We start from the raw sequence: 21,112 nt of genomic DNA, 5'->3' as shown, positions 1-21,112 counted from the left end.
ACCATCTCGAACAGTCTTAACAATCATCTCATCTAATATATTATCTCCAATAAATATCTATTAAACACTATCAAATCAAATCCCTGGCTTCCTATGGGACTTACAAAACATACTGAAATAGCATGTTGCTAAGCATATGTGATCAGTGTAAGCATATCACCTTCCACTCCCTAGGTGTTATTAAATTCTTTAGCTATGAGTTTCCAGAATCAGCAGCTGTCTTTGTGCCAAAGCTGTGCAGTTAGTCTAAGCCCCAAGATTTGTTTTTCTATACACTGGGATGGTACAAGTTGGTCTCTACAAGACTTTTAAATACCTTTCATCTTTAAGAGCTAACTGCTCTAGCTGGTTTCTCCAAAGTATGTCATCTTCTGTTTTGTTGAAGAAGATCAGCTTCACTGTCCTTTAAAAAAAAAAAAAAAAAATTAACTGCAGATTGTTTCTGTATTTGAAACACATTAAAGAATCAGAACACACTGCATTATTCAGCAGCCTTTTACTTACATTTTTGGGATTTTTTTGTGCAACTCTGCAATCCTCAAATCTTTTTGACACTAACCAAACACAGTTTCTTTCTTGCTGTACCTGAAAGTCTGCTGGACTTGTGACCTCTCTTCTAAATGTTATAACCCTGGCCTGTGGTTGCAACTACTAGTTCAGGAACTGCTGTCCTAAGAAAAATAAAGTCTTTTGAAGTTACTAAAACCTGACTGAAATTACAATATAGCTTGTCAAGTTTTTATCTAGTGGTTTCTCAGTATTGTCTGAGCACTACTACTTCAAGTAATAGCTGGTATATGAACTCTGTACACTTTTTAATATTACATACATCAGCTTGTACACGTGAAACTAGAATTTCAAGAAGGTTACATCAACACTGATTTCATAAAGATGGAATCTAAACACACAGAAGTAAGAGAAAATTAACTCATAACTTGAAGAGCAAACTACAGCTCTGTACCAGGTTATCTATTCTTACTTTACTTGTTGATTTATAAAATCTATTTACCTGGGAAGCTACTGTTTAACAAGTGTTATATTTGCCAGATAGAGCATTTATTTTTTTTATGTGAACTGTCATTAAGGTCAGTGCAATTAGATCTTCAGATTTTTATGCTACAGTGGAGGTAAAACACAAAAAGGCTGACTTTACAATACACAATTTGACATTTGATGAAGCCACATAAACCTAACTTCTCCTTTATTGCTAATGACAGACTAATACCCTGGGGACAACCAATATAAGATAGATGATGTGCTGTTAAATGCAAGCAGTTCCTACACTGCACCCCACAAGGCTTTAAGTGACTGTTGTTTTTTCTACTCAGGCACAGCTCTGAGCAGAGAGACCATGTTGCTGGGGTGCCAGAAGCGGTAAGTTCAGTGCCCTACTTTTGGAAAGTTGGAGCACTGGGACACCTGGTGAAGAAACAAACACATGCAGAACTGCACGGGTGCCTGTGAGCCTAGCCTGCTGGTCCTGCACACCGCACAGCCCTGCAATTCCTGTTCCATAACATGGCATTCCACTACCCAGTGTCCCTTTTACATGCAGCCAAACCTTGCTTTTAAGAGACTAGCGCTAGACACAGTATGTTTATATGATGCTGCACTGAAACTATTAATTCCTGTCACCTCCTCCTCTGTATCTTGCAGAGAGACATCTTTCACACATGCACATCATATATACTAGGGCTTCTGGGGAGAGTTTATAATCTCCAGCTGTTCTTCAACTGCAATTTAAAAGCCTGTATTCTCCCAGTCTGAAGATACAACACTTTTCTGACTTCTAAACTTTTCCCCTTCTGCAGTCTGGTAGCAGGATATCTCTTAAAAGCTACATCAGATGCCACAGGTAAGAGATCACCTTCTACTTATGAGAAACACGTTCATTTTCTGCTGCCAAAATATAAAATGAGGTATGACCGTTGTATGTAATACATATCATCAGTAGGGTTACTGAAAGAAAGAAGTCCAGATGCATTACAACTCAAAATAAGTTACAATTTGGAATTATAACTTATTTGGAAAACTTGCCTGGTATAGAACGAAACAGCCCCAAATAAGCTACGTTGCATCTTTAAATACTAAAATAATCTTTTGCAGAAGCTAACGTGCTGAAAATCTAGGTTTCCTACATGCTTCCCAGGGCCCGCTTCCCTGAAAACATGGAAAATAAAGCTCACTTCAAGAATGTAGTGCTGTCAAAGCTGGCATGGCGCACCACAGCATCAAGTGTTCCTCAGGTGGGGAAAAAAGTCAATTAAAAGTGCATAGGAAAGCCATGCATTTTGTTCACTGGGCACAAAGGTAGAAATTGATTATTTGGAGAATAATGCTGAGACACCCTTACTGATACTCTCCAGTGTAGATAAGCGTATCTGCTGCAGCACTGCTCAGTACTCAGCACTATAAAGAGAATAGAAAACCCCAAAACATGGAATGAACTGGTAACGTTTTTTCTAGAAATGAGGGAAAAAACAGCTAAAAGGAAGAGATGCAGATTTATATATGATTGTTACCAGTACAGATAAGCTGGTTGAGAAAATGATGACAAGTTTAGATAACAAATGAGAAACTTCATCCACCCTTTGGAAAGAAACAGGGAGAATCTAACATACTGGAAACTACTTCAAGGGATGTAGATTTTAATAAACTCAAACTGGTACACGAGGTCTTATGGAAAGCTGTATAGAGAGAGGAGTTAAAGGGACCTATAGATAATTTTAACACAGAGGAAGAAGAGGCAGAAAAAGTTACAAAATCACCTTCAAAACAAGAATTATGATGAAGTGGGACACTACATTAAAAGTGAGACACTATATTAAAAGTGAGTATGAGAACAGAGTGGTAATTTAGGAATGAAAAGCTGGAGACAAACCAAGATACATCTATCAAGGAGAATCAAGAACAGACTACAAGCATTCTATACTTAAGAGTGTTAGCCCCCTACCTAGCATTTAGTGACTTTGTGCCTCAGTCTTCTTTAAGAAATGTATTCACGTATTGCAGTTACACACCCCCAGTAAAAAGGAGCAAAAGCCTCATCTTGAAAAAACAGCATAGCGAACAATATTATTTGTAAATCAATACTTTGGCCAAATACAATTTGGCCTGTAAGAAAAGAAATAAGTTTGAAGTAAGAGCATTATGACTCCACACACAAAAGGATACTGCAGACAGGAAGAGAACAAACTGTTTTCCACATTTACTGTGGGCAGTAACAGACTTAAAAGAGGGAGAATTTAGCTAGACAGAATGGAGATCCAGTGATCCAAGCCCATCACATCATAGCAGATGATGCCTAGGGAAGCCGTGGATTCTCCAGCATTTGCAGTGCAGCCCCAAAGGTTCAGCAGCACTCCCCCAGCACTACAGAGGATGCTTCTGCACCCTCAAGTGACAAGCTGGTCATTATTCAGCTCCTTCAACTTTCTGCAATTTGTGTTCTAGCATGTGCAATCCAAGTTTGCAGCAACTGTTACTTTTCACAGTAAACATTGAGTTCCCATAAGAAACTGTGCTGAAGCGAGTTAAAATAAGCCACTTTGGTCATCTTTCAAGAACAGAGGAGATACAAACACTATCTGTGCAGTAGTCTTTCATATATGCTTTCTACCCTGTTTATTCTGGTTATGGACAAAATGTCAAGATTTGCATCTGCTGCTATGTCCTCCTTAGTTTTGCTTTCATATTATCACAACTCCCTTTACCTGATACACTACTTTTCCCCCCAGGGAGGGAAAAAAAAAAAATTCTAAATCCACTCTTTCCCAGCATTTTGTTAGATGATAAATTTATCTTTTGGATTCACAAAGCCAGCCAGCCACTTGTTATTCGTTACTAACAATACAGGATGCTTTGGAAGAGCAAAACAGCACACAGTCTCTCTGGTCACAAAATAGGATTATATGTGAACAATAACAGTACAAGAATAATGTCTGGGTTTATATTTTTTTTTTCCAGAAACAGACTTCTGTAGTACATGTCATCCTTTTTAGGTTTACTATGAAGACTAGTGTTCAATTAATCTCTCTGTGTCATCTCAAAATCTGCTTCATAAAGGCATAATGAACCAAAACATCCTGTGCTTATATTGAATAAAACTCAGTATCAGAAATTAATCTCCATTACACGAGTCCAAATTCAAAGGTACAAGGAAAACAGTAGCAAGTCTGTTGAACTATCCTCTGCAACAGCTTTAAAAAATACAGTTCAAGTATATTTTTCACTTTTATACTCTCCCAAATTACAATAGTTCACACTGACAAAAATGTAATCTACTAAGAAATTCTGCAGGATGTGATTCTAGAGGAATCTTTTTGCTCAAAGCAATGCAAGCACACATCACCTCTATCAAAGCATGCCCTTACAGTAACTGCATTTCCTTTTAAAGTTGAGCTATTGTATACTCTTACAGTTCTAAATGGACAATCACATCATACAGGAGTACTAGTTCTGGGGTGCCTGGACATGAGGGACCAAAACAACCTGTTCATTTGAACAAAGAACAAGTAATGCTTCCTTCTGTAGATTCTACAAGTGCAGTACAGAATGCATATGCAATACACACCTTTTTATACATCTGAATATACTTAACACTATGCTTACATAAGTCACGCTTTTGTGAAAACTGAAATTCATCTGATAAAAATGTGATTCTGTTGCTAAGCAGGTGAAAGCGATACGAAAAGGATGCTAGGTATTATAATAAATTGAAGAGAAGCCATAACTAAACACTTGTAAAAGTCACTCAGTCCAAAAAACAGTATCTAAATTGAAATATTTCCATACTAAAAAAAGGCACTCAAATACAAAATTAGTTCAAACACAGGAAAACCCCAAACAAACAAAAAACCCCCCACCACTCAGACTTTCTACATGGTGAGCTCATTTGTACAACTAAAATCCAAAATGCAAATCAGTCCATTCTGTTGATGGTAGCCAATAACCAAGTATGTGAAGGTTCCATAAGACTCTGACAAGACTCTTCCCTAAAGCATGACAGCTTTTGTCATAAATGAAGAAAAATGCTTTCATACCATTTTATTTTGTTATTTGTTTTATTAAAACTGAGGCTTGCCCACTACATTTAATCCTTCCTATGGATTGGTCTAGCTTGGGGTTAAATCATACATACCGGAGGCAACTGACTTCAGTCAGAGCACAACTGAGCAGCTTAACCATTGGTGTGAAGCCTGTGCCTGCTGCCAATAAAAAGAGATCTTCTGAAGTTTGAAGCTGTGACTTCTTGAAGTTACCTTCAGGATTGCTAACAGAAATATAGTCTCCTTTATTAAAAAAAAAAAAAAAAAAGTAAATTAGATGAACACAAGCTAATCAAGCTATGATTTTTTTAAAGGCCTTTCATATTGTCTTCATCTTTGTAGTATTAGAGTTCCTTTCAGAAAGGTATTCTACATTTCACACAAGGATCATTCTTGTTAAAAGAACAGATGTTCAATTAAAATGCCTTGTCTTGATGGATTTTACACTGTATGTGTACACAAATATTTGTGAAGTCAGTGTTAAAAAACTACCTCTGTATCTGAAACAGAAAAGGAAGTACATCTTAAGTCTAATAAAACAGACCTAGCTTTCTTTATCTGAAAGTAGAAAAAGTTGTTCTAAGAGTATATACACTATCAAAGTGACCAACTATAACGTGTGTTACAATTGGCATGTCTAAACAGTGAAACAGGAACACATTTGGAAGATCAGTCAGGAGAGCTTTATGTAATGGACAAATAGTTACAGTGAAGATAAACATGGAGGTTTAAAAATAAGTTTTAAAATATTAAGGGTTAAAAAAAAAAAGTATGTCCCGATGTATAAGTAGGTAAACAATAACATCACAATATCCAGACAATGAATCTGAAAACCTAAAGCAATGCTGCCAAACCAAGCACAAAAAACCCCAATATATGCTTACCAATTTGTATGTGGTCAAGGGCCTGTGTGAACAGTCCACAGGAATAAATTTTAATCATTAAATATATATATGCATCATCATGGCGAGATGGTTCTTTCAAATCCAGTGGCAAAAAAGGCAATACAGGTGTGTATGGTTTTACTACCTCTGTCCCTATACAGAAGACAAAAAGGTAGCTGAAATAATATGAAAATACTCTACATCCAGCAAATTTACTGCAATCAATCACCAAAATAAACAAACACTAAACAGATAATCTGCATATCCCATAAAAAAAATAACACCATTGCATGCTTTTACACAAGTATGTTACTTTCCACTGCACCAGTTCTTTTTATAGTAGACTTCCACTTTCAATTAAAATCTTCAGGCCACTGTACAGTATGTTATTTCTACAGTAGTTAGCAATTAAAAACACTGCAAGATCTAGAGTCTTCCCCAAAAAACATGAAAACCTAAACATTTGCATTTAAGTACCACCGCTTGATTTTTTTCTAAACTGAAATAGCAGATTTTTAGTACAGCATGACTGTACTTTCTTCCAGTTCATTTCAAAAAGCTCTTGTATAATGACAGAAAGAAAGATTGCAATAGTTGGACACCAGCATAGAATTAGGTAGGAGGGAGAAGGAGGACAAAACAGTTTGCAATTAAAAGATATTTTAAAATTCTAAGAAGTCTCTCTACCATGCATACTGAAATACAAGTACAGTGACCAGCACAACTACTAATATGCCAATTTTAAAAAGTACCCTTAAAAAAATAAAACTGGTATTTCTTTGACCTCCCATTTTAAGTTTGCCTTTTACAAAACTCTGAATAGCACTTAAACAACGTTTTTCAAGATGCCTTCCTTTCGCAACCTCATGTTATCATTAATATTGTGCAACTGTAGTGTAAAGTAGCATTACACTGACTGTTGTAAAACCCTCAGAAGTCGAAAAAAAAAGCCAAAATTGTAACATTACCATGCCAAAAAAGCTGCAAACTAAAAGGAACTGACTAATCATACATAAGGCATATACAATGAACTTCCCCCCTTCAAAGATAAACAGCACTATTTCAGCATAGAGCATGTTTTAAAGGGAGAGTTGAAAGAAGAGCCAAAGAAGGTCAACAGCAAATGTCAGCCACCTCAACAGTTAGCTTTCCAGCAGTATTAATCCAGTCAGTTCATTATTAAGCACTGACTGTAATCCTGGAAGCAGAAACTTTCTAATGGCAACTAGGGAATTAGTTGCCATGCCTTGGCATTCTCCCAAGACTATGAAAAGGGATTTATGTTAATATATCCATGGCTACATTCTCAATTTTTCTTACCTGCAATGATTTGTTTGAGGTAAACATGTTGTCCAGCGGGAACATGGAGATGTGTGCTCTTAGGCAACATCAAGCACAAGAGCTTGGTGTCATGGGTAACTTCTGTCTTAGAAATCAACTTGCATTTTCTGTAGAACAGTCCTAAAAACATGGTTTTACTTGTTACTTAAGTCTCAATCTTTGTATTCTTATACATCTTAATAAGAGATAAAGGTATGCATTTCACTATATACATTTATAAAAAGACTATATAAATAGATGCTTCTTGTATAATTACAACTATTTTTCTAATTTTGGGCCAAGGACCCATTTATAGCCTTATATTAGACTCAGACTGAATCTGTAATCTATCATATCAACATTGACTAGGAAGAAGTAGATAAACACCAAATACTAGCAGAAAGCAGAACCTCCTGTAGTACATTGTACCTGCACTAAATTCACTGTACAAGTACAGCATGAATAGGTATATGCAGGCTAAATACTGTCTGGGTAAAGCAAATGAAATGTAAGCTAGGCACACCACCACTGTCCTCAGTAATAGACTACCTAAATCCAGCCACCATCTTGCATATTTATTGGGCTGACCACTCCATGCTGCTGCAGTTTTCACTGCTATAAGCACTAGTATTTCTGATACAGCTTTGCACAATTTTTCAGGTACACAATACCAATACTTAAATGCTTATACATGACATAAAATGAAATCAACATGTGTCCCTACATAGGCAACACACACTTCAGCATTACCAATAAGTATTTTAGACATGAACTGGTGCCTTTTGGCTAGCTAGAAATTATGAACTCCAGTTATATGTTCACATACTTAAATCAACTACAAGGTCATATGTATGGCACAAATTTTTGTTGATACAGCTGTTTTGGATGCAAGCACATGGGTTTCAAATACAGTGCTTTTCAACCTGTGCATCAACTAAACTCTGGGTAAAACTGAAAAAAATATAGCATTAAAAAAAAAAAAAAAGAACTATCACTATGCAAGGTCTGCATCTCCACCAAAAATTTTCAAGAAACTGAGAGAGAAATCAGGGAAAGAACTATTAAAAAACATCAACCTTGTACATTGCTATTAGTGATGGGGATTTAAAAAGGAAAAAAAAAAAAGGCAGTGAGGAAAAGGAAAGAAACACCCTGGAATATGTACCTTTTTTCAGGGACAAAGGGGAAATAAACTATAACAGTTTCACCAGTATCTTATAGAAGCTTAAAGTAATGTTTTCCCTATACCCGCAATAGGCTCACAGCTAGATAAGCCATTTACTCTGTCTCTGCTACAACAGGGGCAATAACTGATCACTTACACTGGAAATGATCTCTGTGGCAAAGCACTTAGCATAAGGCTGGCCAGACCTGCACCCGTTTTAACTAAGCAGCCATCCTCATCTATGTAATCTGTATCATTACATCACGTGACAGCCTAAGAGAGGATTTGAAAACACAACAAAATAGAGGGCTATGCCCTGTTCATTACAGCCAGAGACTGCACAACCCAAGTAGGAGTAAAGCAGCAAAGAAGTACTTCAAAGAACAAAAGGGCAAGGATTTAAAAACAACCACTTAGTAGCTTTCATTCTGGGAAGAAAAATGCTTACAAAGATTAATTTAGCAACAAATGCCAAATATAGGAAGGTATTCCTCATCTCTAAACTACAGAAAAACTCTCCAATAAACAAAAAAAACCCAACAAACCCAGACTTGAGAGGGTCTCAGTAAGATAGCCTGGCCATTGTTCAACAGTGCTCCCTGAAAGTAAATTAAAGAATGCTTTGAGTATTTCAGTAGCTTCATGTAACGAATTTTCCAAGTAACTTATCTGCACTGCAGTTACCTTATTGCAGCATTATTACCCCAAACATTCTGCTGTTCCCAAATATTCTGGATTAAAAACCCAGCCAAAGAGCCCAAGACAGCTGGAGACTTGTTTCAGAGTGCTCTGCAACAGTGCTGCTCTACAATTGCTGCCTGAAGGAACAGCCACTACCATTAACACTCCCCTCTTCAATAAATACAGGATTATAGCCTGTCAATTCAACCACAACAGAAAGAAAAGAATTTTAAACAGAGAAAAGCTTTCAAAGAAACAATATTTATCCACAAAATGCTTAAAAGTTAAGAGATTAAACAAGATGTTTCAACTCAGCCATGCTTTTTGAGTTGGCTTTTTTCCCAAAGGTATACACAAACTGCTAGAACAGTCAAGCATCTAAATACATGTAGTTATGCCTGGAAATAAACATTCAGGTTACTAAATCTCAGCTGCACATGCACTTTGTGCATGCACTAAATGAGCATCAAATTCATTACACACCACCATTGCCACAGCAGGTGGTCATGGCATTTTTCTCAATACACTTGTTTTCTTAAATTATTCAAATATCTCCTAGTGAATTATCCACTATAGATGCCTGCAGAGACATGATGTAAGGCCTCTGACATGGAATAAATCTTCCTTAGTATTTTCTCAATCTTTCACCTAACATCCCACAAACCGCTTATTTTGAATGAGCAAGCATTTCAGATATACCAAAAGAATGTCTACAGCCCTGAAAAATGAAATGCAATAATTCCATTTCATGTCAATCTTGAAGCAAAACAGCAGCAGCTCTCCAACTATATGAAAGGAATTTTATAAAAGTTTGTTGTAATCTGTTTTTCTACCATTCTTTTGAAAAACAATATATGCTAAGATTGCAAATACTCCTCCAGATATCTGGGACTGAAGAGAGAAGTTAAAAAACTGATTCAACACCTGTTTCATTGTTTCCGCATGTAACAATTTTCTAACCTTTCAACCTGACAAATTCCAAACTTTTCCACATATAACAAACTAAGCTTTACCTCCTCCTTTTTCTTTTTAGTTTGCTATACAGAACTTTTGTTCCAATTCACTTAATCCGATTTTAGAAAACAGAGACCTTTCTAAGGCTAAGCAAACTCCTAGTTTAGGTTGTCCTCTTTGCTATATTAACTGAGTTCATTTTCAGTGGTTCCAATGAAATCTGGAGCCACAAACAAAAATAGCTGACAACGCAGAAAAGTCTTTCAACAAGAGAACACCAGCCTCTAGGAGCAAACTGAAGGAGAGCAGTTGCTTTCAGCAACCCATGAAGCCAAGTTAACTGTCAGATGCCAAAGACATACAATTTGCCTCTATACATAAGCCAAAGGCAATGTTCTCTCAATTTCACAGCATGATGCAAATGCCGAGCAGCAAGTCCTAATTTTTGAAGTAGAGAAAGTAATTAGTGACGAGGTCAGGTTTGATCAAACTTTCTGCAGACATCAAGTGTTAGCATCACAGCTCCTGACCTCTTCTCTGAGAAGCTACTCCTGCAGTCTCTCCACTACCCAAACCTTGTCATGTAAACTCAGTACAATCACAGGCTAGAGATGCCTCTCTCTAAACTGAACTTCCTCCTCCGCTGGAATCAAGGACTACAGCACCTTGATTCCTATGCATACAAAATGAGTTTTACTAACAAAACTGCTGCCCAGATAATTATATCATTCTATTGGAGAGTATCATCCTTTTGCCTACTGTGTTCTTCCTTGTTAAGAAAGGGATTTTAATTTTAAGATTTTCTCCTTGATTGATGTTTCTTGCTTTTCTTCAATGATAGGATTTCAGTGACAATTCTTATTTCTTCTTACTTGTTAGCCGTAAGTTAGTCTGTTTGCTTGGGATACAGAGTTTCAAAGCATAAATGCTGCATCCCTTCGCTGCCCCTCCACCTCTAGTAAAGGAGTTCTACTCCACTCCCAGCATGCATGTACCACCCGACAGTGTCCACCAGCCAGATGGAAGTCAATCCCTATTTTGTTCAGGTTGTGTGATTATGGAGCCTCAAGTACTGTTAGTGTCAAGATGATGGAGATCAGACCACACAGATGAAGGCTGCCTATCACTCCTGGCAGTAGCCCAGTCTTGGAGTTAAGACAACCACAAACCCTTAATGCTGACTGTCAATTTATCAGTAGTACCCTCCAATGCTTCAGTTAATTACTGGATTTCACAAGCTAGCTCCTATTACCCGAAGTCAACCATGCTCTTCCCAGATGGTCTCCCTTCCTTCCCAAAATAAAGTTTCCACTGAATCAGCATCTCCTAAACATTCCCTGGTTCTGCATAGCACACTGGCACAGCACTAAAAGTCTGGCTTACATACCTTAGAGTGCTGCATCAGCATTCTGCCCCCTTCTATTACTTCCAACAAAAAAGTCTGTGATCTTCCACTTAACATGGACTAAAACCACTGCACCAAACTGCAACATTATATCTCATTTCAGTCCTCAGAGGCAACATCATCTTGATTCTTTAGTGAACCCTCTAAGCAGCTGCCAATAGTTGCATACAACTGCCAATAGTTGCACTCTTTAGGAGAGCAAAAGTTTCTCCAAAACAGGGATCTGAGTGGAAGTTCAGAATCATGTTCAGAAGGAAGAAGTAGAATTTATTCTCCATGGGAAAAAATACACACCCATACCCCCTATAAATCATCCCTACTAACATGTCATTTTTTACTTGCATATGGCTACTGCTTTTATATACACAGTGATTCTAAAACATTTGCTGAACTAGCATGCTAAGTACTTAGTCCTTCCCTAAAATTTCATTCTTACTGTGTAGAAACAAATTTCAGGATATATTTGGTATTATCACATAGAGCCCAAACATCAGTTGCTTACTCTATTGGCTAAGGCTGCTAAGAAACCAGAAAATACACAAAACAATGTGGTTAACTCGAATAACTCAAAAGTTTCATTTTCTGTTGACCACAACTACAGTTGTATAGCTATCCACAAGCCAAAATTAAATGCCTTAGATACACAGAAATACTGTGTACATGCAATGTGTTCTTATCTCATCCAGAGCAAAAAGTCTTTTGAAGAGACATCATGAGCAGTTTTATATTCAACAATGGGATTTTAAGTGGTCAATGGTGAAGGTATGGATTTTTTAAAAGTGGACAGAATTGAGTTTTTCCACAGGAACAACTAGCACACTAATAAAATCAAAGTCAAAAGATTTGCTTTTACAAACTAAGATGAACAAAGATAGCTGAAATTTAAATTCAATTTTATATTAAATAATTCCAGAGCAAAAGCTAATTTTAAAATACTTTTCCAGTTGGTGTCTTTTTCAACGATCTTTGATAAACTGTAGGTCTAGGTAACAGTATTAAGAGTGCTTGCCTGTCACCTCCAAGACTTGGCAGCAATTCCACCTTCACACAGAAGCATGATATGCAGTGGTGATCACAACCTAGACCCTCACGAATAGGCTTCTGTATCCTATTTCCTAGAAAAGTCACCTACAAGAAAATCATATCTAATGTCCAAGAGAAAAACTGCACTCTATCACTGTACTGTGTGGGGTTTTTAAATGGTAAAGTTCTGCCTTACTTTTTTAACACTGCATTTCAATTTAACAGGATTCAGGCATTATGACCATTAGATTTTCTTTATACTTCCTAATGATGAGTTTCTTAATAGCTAGATAAGAGTAATGTCACCAACTTCCCTACACTGACAATCTAATTATATTGAACTGTGTTTTCTATGCATTACTGTCAGATATAAACAATTATTCCTCTGGAAAAATAAGCACATAATCCTTCTTAAGGAGCAGAAGTAGTATTGAATATTCTTCTGAATCTACTGATAACATCCCAAAATACAGAGTAGTTCACTGCAATTACATTAAAATTTTAAAAAATCCCCCTCAACTTCAAAGAAATTCCATGATTTTGGTTTTTCCACCTAGTTAAATAAGAAATACACTCACCAAAATGTTAGCCTAAACTCAGCAGAAATCTGAGTCCATTGACAATTTATCTGAAAGTATGATTTTCGCAGCTTAAACGGAAAAAAGTAGACGTTTATGCTTATTGTCTCTTCATAGCATAAAGTTATCACAGGTTTCCAGTATTATCTCTGCATTATGCCCAAAAGAGCTTCATCTTTTTTTTTTTTATGAACTTAGAACTGATTGCTGTAAAAATAAAGGTTAAATAACTTAAAAGCACAGAGAGAGGCTTGGGGGTGGTGTAGCGGTCGCCACTGCCCCCTTTACAAACTTTCATTCATAAATTCTGTCCTATGAACAAGTAATAACAAAAACATAAAATCAAGCAAAGTTTTCAAGTGTCAACCCTTCCTTAGTTTTCTACCTCTTCTTCCTGTGCTTTGAAATACTATGGAAATGTTTGAAATGGCTGATACACAAGAAAATACTACAGAAAAACACAAAGATAAGAAAAACCCAATGAATTAAACATCAGTGCTCCCATAAGCATTTACTGTTCACAGCTTCAGAATAACCCTGCCACCAAACTGGAGTATGGAAACATTCCGAGTAAAATTATTATTACTTTTATTAGAAAGTGTCAGTGATTTATCCAAAGAACTAGGTATTCACACAAACTGAATGAAATGAATAAAAAAAATGGCATAACAAGATAACATAACTTCTTTCCAATCTCTTCCCAGATTTTCAGTCACTTTCAAGAAGTGGAAGAATTCATACAAATTACCAGTTACTCTGTCTTCAAACAAGACTCACATGCTCATGGGAAATAAAAGGTAATGTTGAGAGTAAGCAGTGGAAGATACATAAATCGAAGTGAAAAAGATCTAGCATATTTAAAACAATGCATCTGTACTACACTATATACAGTGCAGCACTGAAATACCAGATATAAAGCTATAAAATAACTTTAGCCATTTCAGGTCTTGGAAGCAAAGCAGCTCTCACAAGGAACTACTTCAACACTGGTACTGCTTCTGCTATTCACACTCAAATCCCCATAGGAGGGCACAAGCAAATAAGCAAACTGCACGCGTACAACCTTGACAGTGCTATTATCCCAGCATGGAAAATGTGTAAGTAGCATTAAGAGAACCTCTCTATCTGCAACACACTTCATACTAAGTGTTTCTGCAGTTTGTCAAAGAACAATCTAATCTCCTCTTCAAAGATCTATTTATTTAACTTCATTTATAAAATACATCAATTCATTTATGAGGTCAGAATTACTTACTAGGCTAAAAGTCTCGATTATTTTATTCCCAGAATAAAGCTATTTTGCTTCAGAAAAAGTAGGTTTGCATACAAAACCAACTGCACACCTCAAAGACATGGAAATTATCTAGAGTTGTTAATCACTATTTCTGCATTCACATCGCATGAGGTTTCTCCACACAACATTATTTCACTCACACAGAATTGGAAGTAAAGTTAAAACCTGTGCAATTTAGAGAAAGGGGGCACAATTTTAAGCACAAACTGAGAGCATCTACTTAAGACTAAACTGAGCAAACAGAAGCCTCCAATACGCAGATTTTTATGCTTGAGCTGAAAGTACAGGGTTGGAATAAGGAGAGATATTCAAGCCTGAACATTCTTCCCCTATAAACATTCTGGCATGTTCAATTTTAAGTTCTGAGGTTTTAAAACTAAAAAACTGCAGAACAAAAATTTCTGGAGTAGGGATTAAAAAAAGCCATAGATATCAATATATTTGCTAGATTCCTCACCTTTGTAATCAGAGAACTGAAGAAACTCAGGCCCAGCAAGCCCTTTAAGTTTCCTAGAAGTTCAGTTTAAGCTGATCTTTACTCAGTCAGCGATACTGTAATGAAGTTTTCCAGTACCTACAACCTTCTGTGTAACAGGACAAATGCTATATTGGAGACTGACCTCTTGGAAAAAACCTGCAGAATAATAATCTAGGAAGCATTGGTTATTAACACTCAATTTGGATTTTTGCCAATTGCATCCAATCATCCTCATCTTCCTCATTTGTAAAGTATCTCTAAAGCCACTCTATTCTACACCTCTTGTCCCTTCAGGTTATTTTCTACTTTTGTCTTCCATAACCATGAAAACTGAGAAGGAGGGAGAAAATGTGCAATGGGCAGTGGACAATTCATTAGTCCAGGCTGTACCCCCTTAAATATAGAGGATTATATCAAAAAAATCTAATATTGGATGACTCAACAGTTTCTAAAGCTCGTAAGGAAAATTACATTCTATATAAGCTAAAGTAGCTAAAGAGATGTGCTTTTACAACGTCCACCTTCATTTCTGTACCACAGTAATCTCTCAACTTTAAAAGCCCAATACTAACTGAGAGCCAGTAAGAGGTACACAACAGTGATCAACATTTAATTAGCTCTTAATGTACAGGTTTGCCTTCATGCGTAATAAGGCAGACTAATAGCAAACAGTCAACTTTTGAGCACTATTAGATAAAGGGCTAAGAGGGCTTTTAAGAAACAGGACAGTTGCAGTAACAGAGGAGTATGCTTGTATTATACAAATCGCATAAATTTTTAATTTAGCTGTAAAACAAACAAACAAAAAAAGCAGCACTTGGGTGTGACATCAAGCTCATGCAATTCTGTTACCACAAAATGAACTCATACATAACATCTACTGCTTATTGCAGACACATCAGCTTATTTAGAGATGGCTTTGATACCTATACATGGATTGAAGTGCCTTATATTAAATATAAGGTATATATAAGGCACTTATAGCCCAAGTTACAAAGATGCAGGGTGCTGGAACAAAGGTGTTACAACATCTGCAGTAACAGCTGGAAGCAGAGATTTTTGTTCCTTCGCTACAGTTACTCCTATGACTGACACAAGGCCATGCATTATCTCCTCAGGGCCTACGGAGGTTTTCATATGGACAGAAAGGATATTAAGTACACAGGTAGCCATGAGATGGAAAAACATTGAAGCAGTCCTCACCTTCTGCTACTAGGTTCTTCCAGTCTTTCCACAAGCCTGGAAGACCTCCAATTCCACTGCAGGACAAAACAAACCAAAGCAAAACAAAAAACTACCTCTAAGCTGAACCCTTTCAAGAGGGCCAGACACCACTCCTGAAAGAAATGAAGGTATGACTACAGAAAAAGAAAATCCTGAGGGAAACCAAATAGGACTAATAAGCTCAAAAAAGTCTTACAACAGCTGGTAACAATGGCCATGAAACCGCTTACCTCTGTCTGTGCGTTTGATAAATGTATTATGACCCTCCAAGTGCTGTCCCAGCATTTTCCAATGAATGTTATCCTTCTTCTTTAAGGTTATCTCTACTTTACCAATTTTTTCAGCAATATTTACTAAAAAAGAAAAGGTTTCACCCTGTTACTTTTCATCACATTTTGTGCAAAAAAAAAATTTTACTCCTCCATTATAATGAAATTTTAGAAGAATTACTAATTTCTCAAGACACGCAGAACTAATCCATTAAATTATCAAATTAAATGTATTTCCAGATATCTCTTCATAACGTTTTACAGTGCATTTAAAATGACAAGCACTAACTTAATATGAATAATTAATGTATCTTATTTTTTAAATACACTGTAAAAAGTTTCACAGCCTATCTGGTCAAAAAGAATGGTCATGAACTCACTACTGGAAACTGGTAACTACCACTAATTACTACTACTTTTTTTTCAAGGCCATTTGAATAAATAATTAAATCCAAGAAAATCCCAGTCTCAGCAAAGAACAGTTTACAAATACACAACAGAACTAATTTCTAATTATTTTAACATTTCGTCATGTTCAGAGGAATCAGAGCACCATCAACTTTCACAGGCCCAAATGCCACAATTTTAAAAAAAGATTATTCAGTGTTATGGTTTGATTTGATTGATTGTGTCAGAACCTGGTGGTAAGTAAAATTGTAAAGCATCTGATGAGTCAGAACACATAAATTGAAGTTCCACGTTCTGTTATTTAGAAGAGATACAGAAGTGCTGCAAGAGACCAAACTTACCAGCCACATCTCCTTGAACCGCATGATCCAAGCCTGAAATAAAGAGAAGCAAACTCTATTTTAAGCAAAAACAAAATTACATTCTAGCCATCATATATACAGTTTAAGACTAGGAATACTGAGTGAACTAATGAGCCTAAAACCCTGTGCATGATTATCTGGCCCTCAAATTTCAGTTGTGTATCCTATCAGTCCCAGTGACTTCTGCAGGCCTAATAAATAACATCAGGAAATGCATAATTTTTCCCGTTACTTTTAACAATGGCTCATGTAAAGCTACCAATCTGCATTTACCTATATCATTCCACTTGCTGTTTATGAAAAAGGGCATTTTAATAACCATCAAAAATGCACTTGAAAAATTTTACACAACTTTTACATCAATTTCTTATTATACTTTATTCCACATGTAAAAACTTAAGTACATACTAAAAAAAAGGAAGATGTGAGTCAACAATGTAATTCCTTTACATCAACGTCCACATGTAAAAACTTAAGTACATACTAAAAAAATGAAGATGTGAGTCAACAAACAATGTAATTCCTTTACATCAACGTACTTTAAAGTAACCATCTTTAATGAAAGAGGAATATTAATTGGTATATGTAAAATGCACATGGTCTGATGAGAAGGTTTTAATAAAGTAGAACGAAAATTCAGTATTTTAAACCGTAAAATTACAGTACCTACCAATTTCTACAAGATATGAGTGGTCATCCACAATGATCTCTCCCCTTAATTGATTGTCTTGACAGTCAACTATCACCGACTCTGCATTCATATCCTTTCATAGGCAAGGAAAAAAAAATAATTTAATAAAGCTCACAGCTGGATCTTGTAATTCTCCCTTTCATAAAATAAACTTACCTTCTGCTTAGTATATATGACAATAGTGATCAAACTATCTGTTTGGAACCAGTCATAACTGTAAAACAAAAACAAAAACTACAGTAAAGAAAAAAAATATACTTTCTTTGGGCATAAGAATATATATTTAACCAGCAGTTTTCAATCAGAGCTTCTTTCATGAATTTACAAGCCAAGTACATTAATATTTTTTGAAGAGATAAGTTTAGAGCCAATAATTTTGAAAAGACTACTAAAATAAGAACAGTCTAATTATGCATCCTGATAGTCAGCACACTATAGCTAAAATTATATGGCATTAGTTCTACTTAAAAAGCACATGCATCCTCTTTAGAGCATATGAACCTTCCTAATCAGATGATTAAAATCTTTAACATCTTTGTCATCAACACAGACAGTGGGATTGAGTGCACACTCAGCAAATTTGCTTACAACACTGATTTGCTGAAGCTGTGTAGTGCAGTCGGCATGCTGGAGGGAAGGGATGTCATCCAGAGGGACCTGGACAGGCTTGAGGTGGGTCTGTGCAAACCTCATGAAGTTCACCAAGGCCAAGTACAAGGTCCTACACATGGGTCAGGGCAACCCCAAGCACAAATACAGGCTGGGGGATGAATGGAATCAGAGCAGCTCTGCAGGGAAGGACTTGGGGGTATGAGTGGATGGAAAATTGAGTGTGAGCCAGCAATGATCAACAGGTCGAGAGGAGGCCACGAAGATCATCAGGGGGCTGGAGCACCTCCCCTATGAGGACAGGCTGAGAGTTGAGGTTGTACACCCTGGAGAAGAGAAGGCTCTGGGGAGACCTTCTAGTGGCCTTCCAGTACTTAAAGGGGGCTACAGGAAAGATGGGCAGGAACTTGTTATTAGGAAGTCTGGCAGTAGGACAAGGGCTAATGTTTTAAACTGAAAGACAGTAGATTTTGATTAGATAGAAGGAAGAAATTCTTTGCTGGGAGGGTGGTGAGATAGTGGAAGAGGTTGCCCAGAGAAGCTGTGGCTGCCCCCTCCCTGGCAGTGTTCAAGGCCAGGCTGGACGGGGCTTTGAGCAACCTGGTCTAGAGGAAGGTGTCCCTGCCTATGGCAGGGGGTTGGAACTAGGTGATCTTTAAGGTCCCTTCCAACCCAAACCATTCTATGATTCTTTAAGATCCCCGACTACAGTAAAAACTATTTAATAGCCTGGGTGACTTCCAAGAGTTATAGTTACAATGCACATACGACAAAACCACTGTTCCCTTTATCTCCTCAAATCAAGATTTTACATTCTTATGTCCCCAAGCTGCCTGAACCTTGTAATAAATCCAGGGTAAGGTAAGAAACAGGAAGCCTTCAAATGCTAATTGTCTGTATGTACACTTTCCAAGAAGTAGGTTACCCACCCAACCCCAGAAAAGGTATTGCCTTCTCTAGCCCTTTTCACAGGGACCATACATCTGACAATCTCATGCCTGGCTCTGCACCATATCACATCTGTAAGTCTCACCTGACTCAAGCATCTTGAAAGGTGAAATCTTAGCAAGTTAACCCCTCAAATCTTCTCCCTCCCCTGGTGTCCTAAGCACTTCTGTCTACTGTTTGGACTCTTGGACCAGAAAAGAAGGCAGAGAGGGAGGATGCTCTCCCTCCAATAGACACTCCTGAATGCCAACACATTCTAGACTGCACACCTTCCAGTCGCACACCAGAACATGCCAGACACACAGGAAGAAAGACAACAAGGTTTGGAGAGCACTCCAGAAGATAAGCCACATTCCAGTTTTTCAAAAGCCACAATCTTTTATATGACTGCATGTAACTAGCCCCGAGATTACACATTCACAGGAGATTTTGATGCAAAGTGAGAAACTGAACCTTGGCAACTGAAGACATCATGTAGTAAAATTATACCTCAGTGACAACAGCGAGCATATCATAGTAAGGTTTGAGGGCCTGCTTTGCTTTGGATATTGTAGAAACTGGAATACAGCCATTCATATCTTAATATATTCCAGCTTGAAATGAAATACTTTTCCAGTGTGTGTCAACTCATACACTTACGGAAAAATTAACTAAAGTGAAAAAAGCATCAGCCCGTTTAGAATCCCTTTCCAAGACTTTTCTCAGGAAGGAAGGCTGAGGAGCCTGCCATACATTTGTGTAAGATGCAAGGCAGTGCAAGTGTTAGAAGCCAACAGAGCAAGCCAAGAACCTTGCATCATCATCTGCCTATACAGTCAACATGATGTTTGGCAAGTTGTTTAAACCTGAACCTCAACTTTCCTGCTTATAAGAGGATGGTAATGATACATAATCATTTAGCTGAAATATCAAGAACTAACCATGGAATAGGTTGCCTGCATTTACTAAGAACTGCACAGAATTATTAAACAGAATGTCTTTCATTGTCTGTTGAACAAAGGTTTACCTTGGAGTTAAATCTTTAGCAGAAGCACCTAGTATTTTCTTCTCAGGAAGCATACCTACAAAAAGCAGAGAGTAATTAAAATATTTGCTGTGATACTTGCTTAATAGAAATGATAATCAGAGATGTTTTGGGTTTTTTTTTTAAACGGCATGTTCTAAATACCCCTCCACAATATTTACTGGCTTTATTTCCACAGGCATCCAGAAGCATCCATGTAGTCTTTAAGTTTTGTTTTTATTCAGCACTTTCTCTTGGAGGGCAGGCTCCTGGAACACGAAGTTCTACTTCAGAAATTAAGAGTTCTATATACCACAGAACCCCCGTGTGCAGCCCTTCTGGTACATGTAGCCTGGTCTCAGTTTCATCTGTTATTAGCTTGTGCCTCCATATTTTCTGACAATGAAGCATGGAAAAAAGGTTATCTGAATGAATCTCCTTTAACAGAACTATCTGTTTATACAATTCAGATGAACAAATTCAGTTTGGGATGTCTGATCTAACCTAATTTGCAAGTAAAATTTCCTGTTAGTCAGTTAAGCAAAGATATCGGCCTTAACCTCTCTACTTTGACTTTGCTAGGAATTTTCACAGAATTCAGCTACTCAATTTTAATAATCAAAGAACATGAAACAGTCTGAAAAAGCCATTGCTGGGAGGCAACACTTGGTCAGTCTTTGGAAACATCAACTGTAGTAATCTCTGGCCTAATAGAAACTGAACATATTTGGCAAAAACTTAAGCAGAGATGACAGATAAAAGCAAATG

At 37.0% G+C, this 21,112-nt stretch overlaps 1 protein-coding gene across 2 annotated transcripts in view; it reads right to left on the bottom strand.

Annotated features, from left to right (window-relative positions):
• CYB5R4 (cytochrome b5 reductase 4) overlaps positions 1-21,112 on the bottom strand; it is a 38,703-nt gene that overhangs the window by 2,704 nt on the left and 14,887 nt on the right. For both annotated transcript variants that reach the window (XM_074895971.1, XM_074895972.1), the window contains exons 6-14: positions 20,348-20,402; positions 17,941-17,998; positions 17,764-17,857; positions 17,073-17,105; positions 16,285-16,407; positions 7,253-7,393; positions 5,933-6,085; positions 5,141-5,291; positions 317-403 (exon numbers count right to left, since the gene is read on the bottom strand). In XM_074895971.1, coding sequence (XP_074752072.1) covers positions 317-403; positions 5,141-5,291; positions 5,933-6,085; positions 7,253-7,393; positions 16,285-16,407; positions 17,073-17,105; positions 17,764-17,857; positions 17,941-17,998; positions 20,348-20,402 — 895 coding nt within the window. The remainder of the gene's footprint in view (positions 1-316; positions 404-5,140; positions 5,292-5,932; positions 6,086-7,252; positions 7,394-16,284; positions 16,408-17,072; positions 17,106-17,763; positions 17,858-17,940; positions 17,999-20,347; positions 20,403-21,112) is intronic.

The sequence above is a fragment of the Athene noctua genome, chromosome 1, assembly GCF_965140245.1.
Source record: "Athene noctua chromosome 1, bAthNoc1.hap1.1, whole genome shotgun sequence".
Lineage (NCBI taxonomy): Eukaryota > Metazoa > Chordata > Aves > Strigiformes > Strigidae > Athene > Athene noctua.
The sequence above is the reverse complement of the archived record's forward strand: the minus strand, read 5'-3'. Positions and strand labels throughout refer to the sequence as shown.